General features: G+C 31.8%; 1 protein-coding gene across 1 annotated transcript; it reads right to left on the bottom strand.

Moving 5' to 3' along the window:
* Positions 1-728: 728 nt before the first annotated feature.
* LOC124371455 lies at positions 729-14,598 on the bottom strand. Its single transcript, XM_046829784.1, has 4 exons — positions 14,492-14,598; positions 10,249-10,342; positions 4,703-4,937; positions 729-1,190 (listed from the first exon to the last, which is right to left on the bottom strand). Exons 2-4 carry the CDS (start codon positions 10,317-10,319, stop codon positions 1,080-1,082), a joined length of 417 nt encoding a protein of 138 aa, XP_046685740.1. The 5' UTR covers positions 10,320-10,342; positions 14,492-14,598; the 3' UTR covers positions 729-1,079.
* Between the last annotated feature and the right edge of the window lie 6,868 nt (positions 14,599-21,466).

The raw sequence follows: 21,466 nt of genomic DNA, 5'->3' as shown, positions 1-21,466 counted from the left end.
CATATACAATATATAAATGTTGTCATGTATTATATATATATATATATATATATATATATATATATATATATATTGTTTTCAATAAACATTGAATCACAAAAAGTACTTGCTCCGCCGGGACTCGAACCCGGATCTCTCACTTGCCGGGTGTTTTATATATATATATATATATATATATATATATATATATATATATATATATATAATATTAATATAAACAAAGTTTTTGCTTCGTTGGGATAACTATGTACTGTTAAATTATATTTGCAGTCTCTCTTGTTGTTTATCACACTACTGTGGCAACCCATTTGTAGAAATAGCGTACATGGAGCACAGTTTTAATGTACGAGTATATGAAGAATCTTATAGATAAGAGTAAGTATACAGTGTACTTTTAAAAAAGTAATCTTTGTTTCTTTTCTTTATCATAGACTTCCTTTGAGGTCCAATATTTAAAATCTTTATAGAAATTCAAAGCTTATTGTTCATACATAATTATATCAAATAGTGTTGAAAATATTTAAAACGTGTTATGGCTAATTTCCAATTCGTTTCAAATTCTAATTTTTCAACATAAACGTACGCATGTATATTAGTATATGTATAATTCAACAGCAGATTAACTATTGTTCTGTTGTTGATACTTTTGTTCATTTTTCTTTCATAATGAATCAATATACGAAACAATATATGACACTTTTTGTTATGGCATTCATTAAAACACTTTCAACTATTAAATTTCAAAATTATATTTTTTATAACTTCAACCTATGTAACTTATTACACAATAATTTAGCGATTAACATTTCTAGGTATAATAAAACGGTTATATTAAAATTTACAGAATTATAAAACTAAAAACCAAGTTAAACTCATCACCACATTCAGATATATGCTTCATGTTTCCTTACGAAAATTGGTTAACCGACTAGGGCAAATGAAAATGTCTGGATTGTGCATTTTAATATTTAAAGTATTATGTTTTATTAACAAAAAAATTAATACATTGAGTAATTAATAAAATAGTCCTTCCAGTTCACTGCCATCTACAATATTACTACTACACTTGGTCATATACGTCACTCTTTTGAATTAAACATCCTGATATCTGCGTTGTCCAGATTGAAATTGTTTTTGTAGATGGTCGAAATCTCTTCTAATGCCTGAGCGGTTTTATCGATTTTTGTGTTCTGAAATAGAATAATAAATTAACAAGTTATAATACTAACAGCCATTTAAAAAGAAATAAACAGTTTTGCTGAAATAGTTTTCAAATAGCAAAAGTATGAATTGATTTTGTACATTTTGACAACTTTTAAATTGGAGGTTATAAAATAAGTAGCCTATTGTTGTTTTTCGCAGGACACCTCAGCCTGCAAAAATGTTAATCTTCTATAATTCAATTTTTAAATATGAGCAGTAATTATGATCATTAAGTAATTTTCATTATTTACTAAACGTTACTTGAATTATTGTGTGTCTGTAAATTTAACTTGATTTTTTTCTTCGCCCATAACCTATTCAAACGACTGCACTGAATTTTCACATGGAAATTCTTAAGGTCCCTGGGATAAATATATGGATAATCTTATTTCTAAAGTCCCTCAGGGCTACGCCACACTGGTCTTTATAGTAGCAAAATAATCCTTCTAAAGTTCTGGAATATTAAGTAAAAGTGCATTCCTAATGTTATCAAATGTTCTGTGTAAACATTGTTAATTATTTTTAATTTCTTTACATTTATAGTGAGTGAAAATATTTTAACGTCGTTTTAGATCTCAGCGATTAGATAAGTGCGTATCTATTTTACAAATTTCCCAAAACATAAGATGGTTAGAATTTGACATCAAAGACTCCCTTTGAAGCAGTCGGCAGGAACTGCTAGATGAAAATTCGCTGGACTGTGCTTTTGACCTAATGTACTAATTCCAGCTCTAAATGTTCCAAAATATTGATAATGTTTTTCAGTTAAAAAGGAAAAAAACGCGTAGTGTCATTCTTAACGTAATTTTAACTGTGCATTTTAATCAAATATTAAGTATTAGATCTAAAATACAACGTTACTATTTAACAAAGTAAATTAGAATAGCCATAAATATAAACTTTTAACGTATTATCTTGGTCGTGGCAACAAGGCAAACTCAACATTGGCGTCGGAAATAAAATCCACTGACACCAGTAGTGGTCATACACGTACAACGCCTACTAAATTGATTGCAAAGATGCGGGTAACTGCTAGAAGTGCAGATATAAAAGACAATGTAGTCTGACATTTACTTTACATTTAAACTCTGTTATTAAACCTAAATTATTAGTCTTTTTACAAAAATGGGCTTATCAGAGCTGTGTATGTATGTATATTTGTTTGATCAAAAAAGAGGAAAAAACAGCAATGGAAAAACACTAATATCAAAGTAAATTACAATGACCATACACAAACCAGTTTTTAAAATGTTTTCTTGATCTTGAGAGGAAGGGAAACTCAACATAAGCGTAGGAAGTATAATTCACACGAGTCAGAAGTCTTCATACAGGTTTGCATCGAAGGTTTAAGAAAAGCATCCGTGTAGAAGTATTGCTTTTCACACGGGCAATTATATGTTGCATGCTCTCGAGTCGGCGAACCATTCAGTTTGTTTGTGTTAGCTACAGATTGGCTAGCAAAAATATTGCAGGATCCATTGCGTTAAGGGATTGATGTTGTAATTAGTAATATTATCATATATATATATATATATATATATATATATATATATATATATATATGATAATATATATATATATATATATATATATACACACAGAATAAATTATATTAAATGAGAAAATATGAATATATTTATGTTTTGTAACTTTTATATCTCGACATCCCAGTCAGTGAGAGAGGGATATAAATTTACAGATACCGAGAAAAGCAGGTGTTAGCCATGAAGAATAACTACCCATTCTTTTATCGACAGCACATATTGTTGACAGTTAGGGGTCCCGGGGTCTTCCCACGATATATAGAAGGAATTTTCAAAAACTTTAACTAAAGTACAAAGCCAAATCTTATTTACCACAAGTTAAAGAAAATAGCAACTAACTATTCAGTAAACTTTTAAAACATAATAACATTGTTAGCAATTCAGCAGAAGTAAGAAATTTTTCTGAAAAATTGAAAGAAACACATTTATTGAAGAAAATTATTTCACATCACCCAATTTTGAATCAATAATGACCATTCAGTTGTAAAACAAAAAAAACCTAATAAGTACTGATTTTTGTCAATTGATTGAGAAAAACTCAAACCAATTAAAACTACATACGAGTGTAAAGAGCGAGGGTACCTCAGAGAGCGGTGTTGCGCCCTACAGATTGGATTCGACTAGTGGTATCAACACAATCTGCCATGTCCTTACAGTTTATCAGAGCAGTGTTTCGTTAGATCCATCAACAAGAAAACAATAAATATAGTCAAACTGAAACATGTTGCAATTTTTGTAGTATCGATGCTCTAGGGCAGGGTTTTAATAAACGTTTACCAGTTGAAGCCGTATCATTGTAGTCTGCATGTGAAGACACGAGAAATATGCCTCACAAGAAGAAAAAATGGCTTAGGGGCAAACAAAAAAAGGAAACCTTGCTTTAGCTTGGCACATTTGTCCGCTGTTAGGTAGCCAACAAAATCGTGGACAAAAAATATTTGGAATCACCTAATGCATTAATGATAAAGTATGTAGAGGAAAGCAAAACAGTAAGAAAACGATTTAAGTGATAATGTAGTCTCGGATTATTAAGCATTCGTATTCACCTTGTCGCTCATTCATGATATTGGGTTCGACAAATGTTTCGTTCATTATTACACAGAAGGTCGAATGAAAGTTTACCAAACTTTCAGCAGACACAGTTTTACTTCTGTGTTTATAGGCAAGACAGGTTCTTTGGTACAGAACATTTTTAAAATATGATGGACCGTCATATATAAACACGCCGCCTCAGACATATCAATCCTGCAAATGTTTTCCGAAGAATATGATGCGAAAAAATATACTTTATATTAGCTGAACGAATGGTTTATTTAGGTCAGATCACCAATGAAGTCAGTACTTATTGATGATTCCAAAACATTAAAACCAGCACTGATTCGTTGTTATGCAAAATTCAAGTGTAGATAAATTTGTTTTCTGTAGATATGTGTGGATAGGCATACAGATAACAGACATAAATTAAAATGTTCCAGTTCTTCGCTCACACTCAGCCAATAAAATACTCTACTACTGCGTGTATCATAAGTACGTGGCACCTGAATATATTGTTCATAAATAATAACAATAAATAATAGAAACTCTAACGTTACGTGTGTAGTGTAGTTACTAACCTGTCGGTTTAGTTCATACTGAGTGAAATAATGTTCGGTGCTCTAAAGAAAACGTTTATCAGTCGTATTTGTGGCAATTTGTTCTCCTATCAAAAACATATAATATACAATATAATATATAACTTTGAATTAAGATAAGATGATAGTTTGTGGACGTAAAGTTTACGTACGTTGATTAAAAGAAGGGTACACTTAACCAGCAGATCTGAACTATATATAACAAATTCAATCAGGGTTTGTTGTGTAGAACGATGAATCTTCAATTTTAACCTACTGTACGCACAAATATCGTTATATTTAAGATTTATGGTGTACCTTAACCCAGTTCTAAGGAGGTCTCACCTGCTGATTAACTTGGTTCTGTAGGTTCCCGAGGCGATTGTTTAGCGCATTTAAATTATTATTTGTGATATCCATTCTACTCTCTAGCCCACTTAGACGGTAGTTCAGTCTGGAAATAGACGACTTCAGATCATTGCCCAGTACATTCTCTCTGGCCATGTAGTTCTCCAGCGTTCTCTGACTCCCCCAGACACTGCTCCTCATGCTTTCGATGGAACTTCGAAGTTCATTGAATCTGAAACACATGAATGAAAAACTAAGTGTGGTCAACATATTTTCACAAGTTTTTGACAAAAGAAGGCAGTCGCATCTGTCATTCGACTCTTAACTTTTTCATATTTAACTGTGCACTGTAGTCAACTGTCATGTTGAGTAGTTTCGGTAATAATTGTTGTGACAGTGTTACAGCCAATATCTACCTTTAAACCGGCCTATCTATATTCGTACTGTCACCTACCTTTTTCACAGCCTAGTTCTATATGAAAGGCCAAGATCTTATATATCAAAATGTTTAATAATTTGGTTGCAGAAAATTGGCACGGTTGTAAGTTGCTGTTGTCTGCATTTCTGTTCTTCTGTACGTGTCTAGAGCATATATCACTTCCTCACAGAGGCAACTTACTGAATTAGAGATTAAGTTTTCGGCATTTTACTCTCATTTTTAATGGATTATAAAGTTTTCCCAGTTTGACAGCCTGCAATGGCCTCAAATAATTGTCAACGGCCGATTCTGACTTATAGCTGATGGCCCATTAAAATGTATACCGGGGGCAATCAAATGGTGGGTATTTAAGAATTGTATGAATCTCTAATGTTCAACTCGCAGTTATGTTGTATTTTAACCAAATTTTAATTTATTCTAATCCATGTATACAATGTATTATTTTATTAATTTGATGGATCTCAAAACTAATGATTTTAAAGTTAATTGATTAAAATGGCTTTAATTAACTTAAAGTTAACTTTTACAGTTTCCTTTGTATTTGAAACTCTGTTTATTAAATGAAGTTATTTAATTTTAAATAATAAATTTCAGAAGTAAAATAAAAAAGATATATAGTATACCTGAGATAATGATATAATATATTGTTATTTGTTTAGTTGATTTTACTAGTTTGTTATATTTTAGTTTGTTTTATTCTAGTCGACAATTCCAATACTTACTACCACTACAATTGATTAATACTAGAGATATGTAAGAAAACAAGTATATTTTGAAACTCTGTTTATTAAATGAAGTTTATTTAATTTTAAATAATAAATTTCAGAAGTAAAATAAAAAAGATAAAAAACTAAATGCTATTATAAGAGAAATATGTTTATATTAATTACCTAATGTCGGCTTTAACAATTAGATTATGTAACAAAAAAATGTTAAAAGATCAGTTTATGAGTGAAAACCAAGCTTTCAAAAGTTAATAATCCATTTTACAAATATATAAACATGTATTTGATTTCGAAGGGCAAATGACACATAAATATCCTTCGGGAGTATCCCAGCCTGAACACTCTTTGTGTAGCGTACAAGAAGTGCAACGTTACAGCATTTCACCGTCTTTCCCTGTGTCTTCACAATAAAAACCAACTTATTCAACCATTTAATTTAGGTTTAACTCATTCTCAAATTAATCGTTACAAATCTCGTCTTCATCAATAAATGCATTTATGCCATAAACAAACAGTTGCTATCTTCAGACGACTGAAGGCTTCATTTTCAGCAACCGCATTTTTTCACCGTTTTTAATTCCTCCCTTGAATCGTTTTTGTCTATTTTGGTTTTGTTCTTTTAATTTTTAGTTTCTGTCTTTTGATCTTTCCTTTTCATCCTTTTTCCTCTTTTCGTCGAGCTGCAATTTCATTGGCGCAGAAGTCAAAACTTCGGAATGTTGCCTTTTGGAATGCCTTCCTCTTTTCTTTGGTAGGTACTGCATGCTGGTAGGGGAGAAATTATTTCTATAGAACTTCGATTACTGGAGAAGCCTGGTTGTTTCCATCAATAAGTCCGTAGGTCACCCTAAGTCTTGTTCAGTAGGAACTGTGGCTTCTCCATTTTCTTCCTCACATACAGTAGACCTTATTCTATTAGGGTCGTCTACACGCACTGGCATTTAGTCTTTATTTATTTTGAATAATATCTGCTACAAAAAATCTTCATTTGCGAAGATTTCAGGTTTTGGATGAACCAGTGCTTTTTACAAATCCATTACTGTATTAAAATTCAACACTGAAACTAACTATTGAATTTTTAACATCTAATAAATGGAATAAAGGAACAAAATTGCGTATAGCTGGTAAACGAAGTGGAAATTTAAAAAAACTTATTCAAAATTTTTAGCTTAAAATCACACATAAAATCTGAAAATGGATAGCCAGCCCAATCGTTTTGTTACACCCTGTATATTGAACCTTTTAACTTAATTATTATAATGATATGGTTAGAAAATTCATGTACAGTTTGAAGTTTCTTACTATCTAATTTAAAAATATGAATCTGTTGAAAATCTTTGTTTTATTTTGAAGGTGGGGTTAACCCGTCTGTGCCGCTACTTATTAGGGTCTGTCTACCTGGGCACGCTTCCACTGGGGAGGCAGATCTCACAGACAGTTCCAACGATCGTGTCATTCACTCGTTTATATGAATATTATGATCAAAGGAGGAGTACGTCAGACTTCAGGTCGCGTAACAGTCTTTGCTGAAGTTGCATGCACCATTTCTCTATCTCTAGTCTTTAGCTCACTTCAGTAGCTCACATGCGTTACTATCACACGTTAAAAGTTAAAATGATTGTACTCAATTTGTTATTGATTTTTAACATAAGATCAATGAAACAATGTTCGGTAATATTAAGACAACTCTCATGGAGTGACATGCACATATAAATTCTAAGTCTATATTGATTATATATATAAACAGTGGTGTAGCCAAAAATAGTCTCTGGGGGGTTTTGGAACATAGGGAATTTGAAGTTATGGAAACCCCTCCAGACCAGTCTTCCCCGGGAGATTTTCCGAAACATTAAATACTAAAATTGTCATTTTATAGTACTTTTGACTAGTAAAGGGTGGACAAAGATTAGGTAAGAGTGTATAAAGTTTACAGTAAACCCACTCTATCACCAATCACAAGAAGCTTATACAGGGGTGATTAAACATTTCAGCAACGAATACAGTTTATATCAAGTGTATTTAACTAAAACAAAATTTAATCGTAATATTGACAAAATATTAAACAAAATAGTTAAGTTTTCAATCACAAATCAAAGCCAAAGCTTAATCTTGATGTCTACCCTCGGATAAAAAATTGTAGATATATACAAGTTTGAAAATTGACCACAAACTAATAAAGCTACAATAAAGGGAGTTATGTACAATTTAGTGTGTTAATTTCTGCATTTTGCTATATAAAACTGTTTACTGAGAAAAAATTTCAGTTTTTATATCAATAACAATTAAAAAGTTTTGGCGCTTTATACAATCACACTGCAACTTTAAAAATTCAAAACTCAAAAACTTGTGATCCGATTAAAACCAAATGTTTATGCAAGGTAGATAAAAGTGTACTGTAATTTAATTTGCAGTGTTATAATGTCACAATAGAATAAAAATAAAATTGTTATTAAATTACCACCTTAACTTTTATTCTTGAGCGGGTGGTTCACAAAATTTGGACCGGAAACTGCTTAATTTTAACACGCAAATCTCCAAACTGCCCAGGGCGGAGCTGCCTCGTAGTTACAACGAATGACAACAAAGAACTACTGAGAGCTCGTATTGCGACAACTTATCACGTCTGGATTACTATAACAGATACTGTGTACCGGTTACTCGTTCGTTAGCAAACCGGAAATAACCGGTAAATGTTACTGTTACAGGCATTTTAACGATAGAAATACTTTATACGAGTACGTTACTGGTTCAAATACTCGAATTCGTCTCGTTTCGCAGTAAGAGTAACTGGAGCATTTACCTGTACCAATTTTACGGTTCTGTACCGTATGGTTCTATAACAGTTCGAGGGCATTTAATTTTACTCGGTCACTGAAAATACTGAAGAAGCTACAAGAAATATTAAAGCATAATAACTTCAGTTGGTGCGTGACGGTGAAATTCTAATATTTAGCATTTTGACCAAAACTGAATTAGGCCTATTATATGCAGTGCCGTGTATTTCGTAAATTAAAATATTCATACATTTTAAATTATATATATATATATATATATATATAAATTAATTTAATTAATTTATAATAATATTTATAAATATTATAAATATTTATTATAGGAATTTATTATACTATTTATATTAATTAATTAATTTATATATAAAAATCATAATTTATATATATAAATTATGATTATTTCAAAGTCCCAACATAAATTTAACATTTAGTCGAACGACAATACACTATTAAGCGATTGATTATTTTGAAATAAAATGCTCTTGGGGAGGGGGCGATCACGTTCGTCCTCTCTTGTCGGTGGGATTGTATATAAATAAAGTTTCATAATACATTTTAAGTCTGTATGGCAGTTAGTTCATGAGATATCGAGCGGACAGATAGATTATATAGAAGTGAACCTTTTCCAGCCGTTCCATTGGTAGGCTTCGCTAACGCTAAGCCAATTAAGTACAACTATTCTGTTCTGCCTACCAACATATTTATATGAATCCACTCACTCAATATCTTAAATCTCAAGTTTTTCCCTCATTGGTTGAACCAACTTTGGCTTGAGAGACAAGGCAAAGTGTTACCTGTCTACCTGTCTATCCGCCCATATGTCATGCCGATATCTCTTTAAAGAACCAACCCAAAAAGACTTGAAATTTCGCATCAAGTCTCATTTCTATATATTCAATACCGTTTTCGATTATGGTGCATGTTACTGTATGGGTGGGATTTTCCTGAGCGTTAGCAAACATTGTTACATTGACCTTATAAGTAACAATGAAGGCAACAAGAAAATCGCAGAATAAGTAATATCTACATCAGACTGAGTACAATCGTATGAGAATGTAACACGTGACACAGTGACAATAATCAACTACCCGTAAGATATCTCGAGATAGATTTATCTATATAACTAACGTTTTGCATTAAACTTCATTTCTAAGTAGAGAAGAATGACTTCTATGAGGGTGCAAATCCACCCATGAATTTAGCTGAGCGTCATTACGGGTACAACGGGGTAATTTATACTCTGTCTGTAGGGGGGATGTAAACTTTTATTTTAAGTATGGTTGTCTATATGTCATCTCAAGAATTAAATGACCTACGAACTTTACATTTCGATTGCAACCTCAGCGACATCTGTTACCCGACAAGACCTTGTAAAAAACCTTATCCAACATAGGCTGATAAATTTAGAAGTCTTCTCTTGGTACTGTATCTTTTCAGTGCACTAGTGCATCCAAGTAAATTTATGATACTGTCAGAGTTCCTAAAAATGAAATCCAATAGCACTATCCTGTTATATGATCAATAATAAGTGTAAACCAATATTTTACCCAACGATGCGTATTTTAAGTAGTTCTAATATTTGCTTACTTGTAAAGACAAAAAGGTGTCACAGAGGAGATGCCACACAGCACCAAGAACACAAGCGGCAGACACTTCATGGTAGATACCTGAACTGGAACAACTGGAACATTCACATGTAACTGTACATATTTCCTTCATTGGTACCAGAGGTGTTAAGCATACTTGCGTTTTGTTTGCAAAACATATCGGTTACATTAAAATACTGGTATAAAAAAATAAAATGTCTGATCAAGAACTTACTTTAACCCTTTCCCCGGCAATATGTAATAAAGAATATTTATTGGCTTACTATACAAAGATATCAACAGAAAGTAGTATATTTGCGTATAAGATTTTTATATAAAATATAACATTTTTAGCTTTTTAGCTAATTTGTTTAAACTGTGTTCATCTTCCTAAGACATATAGATTTACAATAGAATCTAATGACAGTACTTGCAGAGGGATGAAAAACTTGCGGATTGTAAAAAATATACAAGATATATATATATATATATATATATATATATATATTATATATATATATATATATATATTTATATATATATTTATATAATATACTATATATATATATATATATATATATATATACAGGGTGTAACTGAAATACACCGACAAACTTCAGGAGGTTGTTTTCTGAGCTCAAAACGAACCAAAAAGTTCCTATAAAATGTATGTCCTAAAATGCATCGTTTTCCGTCTGTCCGTCTGTTTGAGTTTATTACATTAAATTTTTTTTATAAACAACCATTAAAGGTACAAAGTTAAACTTTTCAACATATGCTAATCTAGTAAAGATTGTCAATTAAAAAAAAATTGAAAATTTTTACTCAACAAAATTCAAAATGGCGGCTAGTTAAAATCTTTGATGGTGAATTTCTCAAAAATTACTTCCTGTATAAAAAATTTACTAGAATATAAAAAAATATAAATTTATTTATAAAACGAACGGTACCACTCATTTTTTTGAAATCGCTCAAGAAATAAAAAAGTTATGGCATTTTTCTTAACCTAGTAACATATCACATTTACAAGTTTTTTTTTCTTGTTTCCAAAAAACTACAGTAGCCTACAATTGTTTAGAACATTCAACAAAAATATCTCACATTAAACAAAAGAGTTTTTAAGCTGTATTATTAAGAAATACGGAATAACTTAACAGAGCAACATTTATTTCAAAATATTAGGGATCACTTTACAACAAATGTTCAATATGCCTTCCATTTGATGCGATGCATGCATTAACACGTCTGGTCATTGATTGCCGAGTTCTTTCAAGTATTCCTGGTGTATTCCTTACAGTGTTACAGGCTGCAGTGATACGCTGTAAAAGGTCATCCCTGGTATTAACTGGTCTTTCATAAAACTAGAGTTTTCAAATGGCCCCAAAGGAAGAAATCGATTGGATTTAGATCTGGCGACCGAGGCGGCCATGATACAGGTCCCCCTCTGCCAATCCATCTTTTCCCCATAAGTTTGGTCCAGAAATTGCCTGACATCTAGTCTGAAATGCGCGGGAGCTCCATCATGCATGAACCAACAGTGCTCTCTCACACCCAAGGGAACATCATCTAAAATTTCAGGCAATTCGTGTCGTAAGAAATGTCTGTAGTTTTCACCATTTAGTATGTCAGGTAATACAAAAGGACCTAATAAACAGACTCCAATGATGCCTGCCCAAACATTTATTTTAAACTGCTGTTGAATGTCTCCCATCATGAATGGCTTGTGGGTTTTCATCAGCCCATTGATGCATATTGTGGTAGTTGGTTATTCCATCTCGATTAAAACAAGCTTCATCTGTGTACACAACTAATGATGTAAAACCAGGGTTGTTAGCTTGCTGATAAAACCATTGGCAAAACTGTAAACGTAATGGAAAGTCAGCTGGACCAAGGGCTTGTACACGCTGATAATGGTACGGATATAACATCTGCTCACGTAGAATTCGCCATACTGTCATGTGGTCTACGTTGAGTATTGCTCCTAACTGCCTAGTACTTACGCCTCGGATCTTCCTCTACTCGCTGTAAGATGTTTTCTTCCAAATCAGGAGTTCTAACGCTGTCCTCTGTACACCTCGGTCTGCAGTAGAAGGTAACAAAGTGCCAGTCTCATGAAGTCGGTTGAAAACAGCAGCAAATGTTGAATGAGTAGGTTGTTGTCGATTTGGAAAAAATTATTCGTAATACAGGCGGGATGCTAGGCGACTATTACCGTTAGCTTTTCCATACATAAAATATCATGTCAGCTTGATGGCTAAATGGGTAACCTGCCATCTTCAATAGAATAAGAGCACTATCGACTAATAATGTTTCTACAAGTGAAAGTAACAGATCATATCTTGGTCAAAAATAAACAAGGAAATGACTTACTTATCTGAATTCATTGTTGTTCTAATCAGCTGTGTCTCAACATGAAAACATATTTAGCTATTTAAACCATGAAACTTGAGTCATGTAGATTGCTTGTTACAATGTCGTTTTTAAATTTAATACTAATTATCATGTTTAAAGTTTTTTAACCAAAAATATCGTTCTATTTTTATATTGCCTAAATACTTACATTAACTTTTGAAACAAGAAAAAAAAACTTGTAAATGTGATATGTTACTAAGTTAAGAAAAATGCCATAACTTTTTTATTTCTTGAGCGATTTCAAAAAATGAGGTACCGTTTGTTTTATACATAAATTTTATATTTTTTTTTATATTCTGGTAAATTTTTTATACAGGAAGTAGTTTTTGAGAAATTCACCATCAAAAGATTTTAACTAGCCGCCATTTTGAATTTTGTTGAGTAACAATTTTTCAATTTTTTTTTAATTGACAATCTTTACTAGATTAGCATATGTTGAAAAGTTTAACTTTGTACCTTTAATGGTTGTTTAGAAAAAAATTTAATGTAATAAACACAAACAGACGGACAGACGGAAAACGATGCATTTTTAGGACATACATTTATAGGAACTTTTTGGTTCGTTTTGACCTCAGGAAACAACCTCCTGAAGTTTGCCGGTGTATTTCAGTTACACCCTGTATATATATATATATATATATATATATATATATATATATATATATATATATATATATATATATTTATGATTTGACAAAGTAACTATTAATAATTAATATAGCAAATTTATTAACTATTGTCATGCCATTATTGACACGATGCCTACGTAATGTAACATACATAAAAAACGATATATTACAATTTTACTGAAACTTTACATAAACGATCCCTAGTATGAATATATTCGAAAGTCCCTATTCTTATTTCGAAAATCCTTCCACGCTACCCTCCACTGATCTTTAAAGTAGGAAAAAGAACCTCTTGGTCTCTAAAGAGCCTGTCTAATGTAATCAACTGTTCCGTCTAAACATTGTTTTATGACAGTACAAACATTTTAAAAATTAATTTAATCACTATTTACTATTTGTTTACGTTTATAGTGTGTAGACTCGCTAAGGAGTTACCAATAAAGAATTTTTACGCAGTTTTTATATTTCAGAGATTAGGTAAATACTCATCTAGCTTAGAAAATGTCCTAAATTGATAGTCAGAATTTGACTCCAAACACTCCGTTTGAAGCAGTCAGCTAGAACTAGATGAAAGTTCGCTGAACTGTGCTTTTGTACTGATGATTGCTAAATCCAACCCTAACAATTTTTAGACATACGAGTGATAAAGTTACCATCAATATTTTACTATAAATTTAAAGACTGTTATAAAACCATCTTAATTGTCTTTAGACAAAAGCAGGCTTCTCAGAACTGTGTATATGTATACATACATGCATGCGTATATAGGAGTAAATTACACTGTTTATGAATATACCGTTTTTAACATATACCTACATATTTTGATGCTCGTGGGAAGAAGGCAAACTCTACATTGGCATCGGATATATTGAACTAGTAGAGCTCATACACGTGTAAACCCTACAAAATAACGTGCGAAACCGTGGGTAGCTGCTAGTGAACCAATAAACCTTACTATGTCTATTAATGAAGACGTTTTAAATTTAATAGTGGGTGTTATTAAATTAATCATAGTTCTCCACTACAGCATTTTGTGGTATGAGTTTAAAAAAAATTATAACTCCATAACTCTCACTTATTAAGGCGCCCGCCCTCTCAAATAAAACATTTGAAAATATTTGAGCCATGTTAATCAAACTTAATTGTCTTAACTCAAACTTAATTTAGGAAAGTGTCTTAATATCTGAGAGGGGTTTTACTTACATAAACGTGTCACCAGGCGTTGTGGACGCTTGAGATGGGAAATGTGCTGTTAATAAACTCTCCAATTACCCCTCCTCCCGATGTTCATTAGTCAGTTTCCGCAAGAATGGAAATCTTGGTTATTGAGTTGGATTTTTACAATTGGTTCGCTTTAGGCATATGTCATCATTTCCGTCCTTATTTTTATCATTTCCTTTTGTTAACCGCTTCCTTCGTGTGGTAAAATCTGTTCTCAACAATATTCCGGTTACGGTCTGTTCATTTCACAAAGATATACGAGTAAAATTAACAAAATTGAATCGGGTTCGGAGGCAAAAGTGTTAGGTGGAGAGATAGCTACAAATGAAATTAAAATACAGAGACTTCCGTAGATGGTAGGACGGGTGAAACACATGGTATAAAAGGTGCATTTGAGGATAGATGCCGACTCACCGATGTTGATCTTGGTTCTAGCCTTGCTTCATCCCAGGGGAGGGAGAAGTTCCAGCTCGGCCAGGGCATCTAGGGCTGCAGTGGGATCCACAGAAGAACAAGTCACTTTCATTGAGAATCTTCACTGGCGTCGGGGTTGGAATATGTTTAGATAGGAACCATCACTAAGGGTAAGCTGCTGCAATCGGACCATGTCATCTCCGACGGGAGCAACGAGACACTATATAATGAGGTTCGGGGTCTAAGGAACGTTCATGGACGGCAGATAGACAGATGGGAATACACGATGTGTCTACCAATGAGAGACGGTGGTTAAATCGGACGATAGGTACAATGGTCACTTACATAAGCTCACCAGTATTGCTTTGGCATAGGGAACCCCTAAACTATTTTAAAGATAACAAGTAGTCTTCTACTGAATATTACAAACTAAAACCTAGTCTACTTGCTATATTGTAAATATTAAACACGGTCTTTTAAGATGTCTTTTTCAATACAGAAAAAAGGGAAAAAATGGATCATTCTATGATGAGTTGTACGTATGTACGGGTATGAGATAATTACGCCTAATGGAAACAGGGTTGAAGATAGGTACATGCCATTTTAAAATATGTATATAAAACGACTGAAAAGAATAACGTCTGTATTTATGAAAAATATAACTTCCTAAAGAAATATTTAATTTTTTTTTAACTGTATTTCATTATAAACGTAATTTCGTGTTTCTACCTGAAGCTCTACATCATGCACGTACTTCAAGAAATTCACATTATCACGTTTCGGCATGGGCCTAGTTAAAATAGTATACATTTTTGTACTTTTGTGCCCATGATTCTTCATGGAGAGATTAAAATAAGTTTCTCTTATATTTCTCGTAGGAGTTTTTTTAAGATATTCTATAAACTGATATCGATATATTTGGACAGTAATTGATAAAGACGCAATTTTCGTTCTTTTTTAAGTTATATTACATAGTTGACTACAGAACATTTTTTATTTATATATTACAATATTTTCATTCTATCTGGCTAATTGTTTGCAAAACTGTAAGTGGTTTTCAATAAACTACATACTTTTGTATTTTTTATGTTGTTCCGGTATAGGGTTTGCAGTTACTAAGAGTTATAAAACTTTTGAAACCTTTAACCTAATACATCTACAATTTGCGCTTTTCTCTAAATATTTCATATTCCTATATTAATTTTTTTTACACTGTATCTTTAACTGTCCTATCTTTAAATGTATGAAAAATGAACTAGTCTATCCTTCCATGGAATTGTTCTTGTAAATCGCTATCGAAATTCATGTTGTGTAGTAAATACTTTCTCTCTGAATCTAAAGGCGACTTTCCAAAGTTCCTCTCACTGGCATGTATAGTTCCAATAACACTAATTAAACTAAAACAAATCCGCAGGAACTTCTAATCCAAATGTCGTGCAGCGTTTTGTTGATGCTCCTTTTGCTTCAATGATAATCACTAAAAGTTTCTGACTTTCGGGTTCCTTCCACTGAAAGACCAGAAACCCATGTTAATCTGAGAGGATACTGGGACAAAATTACACAGGCATTTATATTATTACCCCATAGTTACTCACTGAGAAGAATGAGTACAATCTGAGACAAAAGACCTCGACTTCACTGGGCTTAAAAAGTCTAATTTCAACTTCTAATATACCATGCAAATTGATTTTTTTGTTTTTTTACTCTGAGTTTATTTTTTTTTATTTGAAAATGGTAATCCAAGTCAATACATTTGATATAACTTGAAGTTGATAATGTTCAATCTGTCTATTTTCTCTATCACAGCTGATTCCGTGGGTATAGTTCGACATCAAATAACTGTCAGTACAACTTATTTCAGTATCAAATTGTATGTTATTGTGCTGCATTTTTAAAAGGATATGTAACTCTACCAGCCAATATACATAGGGTGTTTCAATTTATATACCTCGTTGTGTGTAACTCATTATTTATAACAATAACAACTTGTTTAGTCGGAGTCAGGCGATGTAAACTAGTACATTTAATGAAACCACGTACGGTCATTGTCTTTTCACTTGGAAATATACCACTTTCAATAGGCGTGGTTTTTCTTGACGTTATAATTTTTTTAATGCCTCAAAATAAAATAAACATAGCCTATGTTCACAGTTCTGAACAAAACTTAGTCATTGGTAACTGTCGTGTAAGAATATTACTTTCCAATTGAAACGGCCGCCAATTTCCCCTGGAGTGTTCACTTCTCGGTAGTTTACACCTTCCAGCTGAATCCATATTGGGCAAAAACCGATGTGTCCCTTAAATCTGGACAACCTTATGGATGTCTAGGAGCGGTACATCACTAACATCAAATGTCGAGATTATGGGGTGCAAGGGTAGTTCGATAGGTCTAGTCTACTGTGGGAGATGACTGTCGAGAGTTGGGGATCCGTACGAGATTCTTAATACCCTAGACTTAAGGGCGTGCCATCCCCTGCCTGCTTTGACTGAAGAGGCTGGTTCAGAGCTGGCTTCTCCTTCTTCCGAGGGGACATGACTGAGATTAAAGCCCTAAATTCTTCCTTATGGCCCTACCCCCAACCCTTACCTTGAGGCGCATAAACAGAGAGGATTTCATCCTAAAACAGGCGTGTGAAACGTACATTATCAACTAGACCCATCAACAGACCAGATGACAAACCTATCTACGTGAATGAGTCCTTGTCGCCTTCAGGATAAGACTTCTAGCCATAGCGAGAGCAGTAAGGGACGACAAGAACTAAAAGTTCCTTTGGATCCAGAATGGGAAAATCTACCTAAGGTAAGAGGAAAATGCGGCCGTGAAGCTTGTATCTAATCAAGACGATTTAAGTAAGTTGTAAACAATCAAAGCTTAAAAATCGAAGTTGTAAATGAATCATTCAATTTTGATGTAGTTATAGAGATTTTTTTTCTTTTAAGTGATTTTTTTTATTTTAAGTAATATGAAAAATAAAATTACAAATATGAAATTATGAGCAAGCAATTTTAGTATTAAGTAGCTAGAATATTATAGTTACTTATTTACTTGTATTTGTAATTAGTATGTGTATTTAGATGTAACCAAATATATATGTATATATATTTCAGTATTATAATAGTAGGCTGTGTTAGATTCAGGTACGGTACGTATGTATGAGAGTTGAAAGGGATATGTGATTATTATTTTAATATGTACGTATGTAAGAAAATTATATAAATTTTGAGAGCAGAAAATAGGCACCTTTGCCAAATTGTAAAGCAAACGAACTATATGTTTAGTAATTTAGGAGAAAAAAATTATTTTAATATAACAATTCACAATTAAGAAGCGTGAGAAAAAAACTTTAATGTTTTTATCACTGAACTAATGGCAAGAAATGTATTTCCTGATTAAATAATTTTAAGCAAAATTTGCATTATGAACAATGAAAAACAGTTTTATGAAATACCTAACTACAATATTTTAATAAATTCTAATGAGGGGTATAATGCTGGAAGAATTATTGTCTCCGTAAGATCAAATATAGAAATTATTGAATGCAATTCTATAATTATTCAATCAGCAGATGCTATAAAATTAGATTTTAATATTAATTTAAAATATTTGTTGATATTAGTCTTTTATGTTACAGTTTTAACAAAGAAATATTTTTAAATTAAATTAATAATTTACTTTTACAGAATAAAAATTTTAGGCAAAATAAAAAAATTCTTTTTGTAGAAGATATCAGTTTTTATATATTAGAAAATAATAATATAAAAGACGAATATAATTCAATATTAGCCTAAAATGGTTTAAAATGCCACGGTACACGAATTATCCATGTTTATGGAAATATAGTCAATAAAAATGAGATGGAAATTAATGTAGAATTAATACAGGCCAATATAACAGATCATGCGGAGATTAAAGTAAAAGGTAGTATTTGTCCTAGTGAATGTTGAGCGCTAAGGAGGTACCCAACTGTCAGCCAGCCGCTTATCACATCGGTTACGCAACAATGTCCTTTCTAGATAACACAGACTGGACTGAGTCTAGTGACTCAAACCCTTCTACCGCTTTTGAAATTTTTAATTTCATACTTAAAAATGTAATTTTAGAGTAAAAGAGAAATATTGAAAAATAATTTAAACATGAACAAATATTAGAACCCTGGGTGAACGATTTTATTTGCAATTCAAAATAAAATTTATGACAAAACTAAAAAGCATCCTGGTAATTTAGAACTGGTCGGTACTACAAACGTTTCAGCAATAAACTGAGGTCTAAAATTCTTAATTTAAAGGATGAATACTACTCAACAACTTTTTGAAAAGCGTAGTCTAATGGAAATTCAAAATCTGTATGGAATTTATTGAATGAGGCGACTAATCAGAAAGTAAATAAAAATACAGAAATTGTTTTAAATATTAATCAGCATTTATCACGCGATTCAGAAGTTGTCTTAGATAAACTAAACAACCTTTCTCTTTCTGTAGTAGATAAATTATAAATAAAAACCAACAAACCAGCAAATTCTAGCTGAGTAGATTTTAAAAGGGATTTAATACCAAAAGTCTCAAATAAGTCAGTGTTTTTAAGCCCAATTTTGCCAGATGATGTGATAAGTGTCATAAGAAAATTACAAAAATGGTACTTCAACATATATAGACAATATTATTTCTACGTATAACACCACATTTCAAGGATTTAAATCTATCATATACCTCGAATGCAACAAATTTCATACAAAAACATGGACTTAAAACTTAACAAGTGGGTTAAGGGAAGTTATGTATTAAGGTTTTTAGACCTGAGGAAGAGGAAATATTTCAATCCTCGAAACGAAGTGTTAACGTTTTTATTTATACTATTTATAGTTATTTTAATCAAAACGATTTAAACTGTCCGAAACCCTAATATACATTCAAAGTATCCATTATTAATAACAAACTTTTCACAAAGAATGTTGTTCTATTATAACTGTTAAAATAATTAATTTTCTTGTCTCGTTCGCATTGCAAAACAACTTAAACGCAAGTGCAAAATTATTTAGTGTTCATCAACAAAAAAGTAACTACTCGTTATTTGATAGAAGAGTTTATGCTTAAGTAAAGAGAGAAAATTAAGAAAGCTTAATCGGATATCAGACAGAATGGATACACTAAGACTCGTAAAACCAAAAAGTGACACAAGATTATTAAAAACTGTGTTTACAGAATAAAATATAGTTTGTAAAAAGAAATTCATTGACAAAACAAAAATATTACACGTTAGAATAAAAGAAGACAAAGAAAACATGAGAAAGGGGCTAAAAGAAAAGCACAAAATTGTACAACATTATTAGTCCGAAAATCATGGTTTGAATTGGGATGAACCAACATAATAATTTTCATGGGGAACATTAGATGAAAATTTTACAAGAAAATTAGATGAGGCGTGATGTATTAAATAAGCGGACCAATTGATTAGTCAACCATCGGTCGTAATTAGAGTGGTTCAATTCTGAAAAATATACTACCAAGGTAACCTACATTACCAAACAGATAAGAGGTTTCTAATAAAACCGTGCAGGATTTTGATAAGTTAATATAGAATAAAATAATGACTAAAATAAAAAGGCCTAATCCCGTCTCCTAATTTTCCCAATTTTGTTTATGACGTAACGATCGCCATTTACTACTGGAGTCTGGTCAGTTTTCAGTGGTTGGTCGATTAGTGCTGACCCATTGTATCCTTTATTGTGCAGTTCAGTTTCAGTAATTAGTGTTCTATTGTTATCAGGTTCATATTTTAGATATACTAAACATGGAATTGCACACAACTTATTTACTGTGGTTCCTAACTTATGCATGTTACACGCTACTTATGAATTGTTTATTTTAATATAGATTGTGTAGGTTGGTTATTTACCTGAGTAAAATATCAAATTCCCAAAACGTAGTGTTACTGGTTTCTTATAGCACTGAACTGTAGTTATTTCAAATTCCCAATGGAAATTCTATCAAAAATGTACACTAATACGATCATTTAACTTGCAAAGTTTCAACTTGATATATCAAACCAGTTTGTACCAAGTTCAAATTAATTTTAAGAAACAGATAGTCAGACAGAAAACTAAGCAATATATGATTATATATTAATTACATGATGGAGTACAAGTTCGTTTTGGCTTATATTATAGCTTGGTAAAGGTTGGTAATTAACTATGTGACACTCTGTATAATTAATCAAATTAAAGAAATCAACAATGTTGGCTCCTTTTCATGTCACATATACGACAGTTAATTAACTTGTTAATGATGCCTTCATTAATTTGGTTAATAATATTTGTATAATAGCGTCTGATAAAATATCTTATGCTTTATAATTATATATAATGAAGAAATTAATATAAAATAAATAATCAATCTAGACCATACATTTTTAAATCGTATTTCTGAGAGTCGCTGAATTTAGGCAAACAGTCTATACTTAATTAGCCAAACATAAACCCGTTTATGTAAAATAAATCAATTCAGCTATATTCTAGCGGTGGCATTGAGAGGTATGTTGTACTGAAA

The sequence above is a fragment of the Homalodisca vitripennis genome, unplaced genomic scaffold, assembly GCF_021130785.1.
Source record: "Homalodisca vitripennis isolate AUS2020 unplaced genomic scaffold, UT_GWSS_2.1 ScUCBcl_1441;HRSCAF=5073, whole genome shotgun sequence".
NCBI classification, from domain to species: domain Eukaryota; kingdom Metazoa; phylum Arthropoda; class Insecta; order Hemiptera; family Cicadellidae; genus Homalodisca; species Homalodisca vitripennis.
This window is presented reverse-complemented; position numbering and strand designations above follow the sequence as displayed.

What these genes read in the sequence shown, in the direction of transcription:
- LOC124371455 (XM_046829784.1), bottom strand. Translation starts at nt 10,319, where the DNA reads ATGAAGTGTCTGCCGCTTGTGTTCTTGGTGCTGTGTGGCATCTCCTCT. An exon ending in ACACCTTTTTGTCTTTACAA is followed by an intron (nt 4,938 to 10,248) that starts GTAAGCAAATAT and finishes CATGTGTTTCAG; the next exon opens with ATTCAATGAACTTCGAAGTT. An exon ending in AGAACCAAGTTAATCAGCAG is followed by an intron (nt 1,191 to 4,702) that starts GTGAGACCTCCT and finishes ATTCTATTTCAG; the next exon opens with AACACAAAAATCGATAAAAC.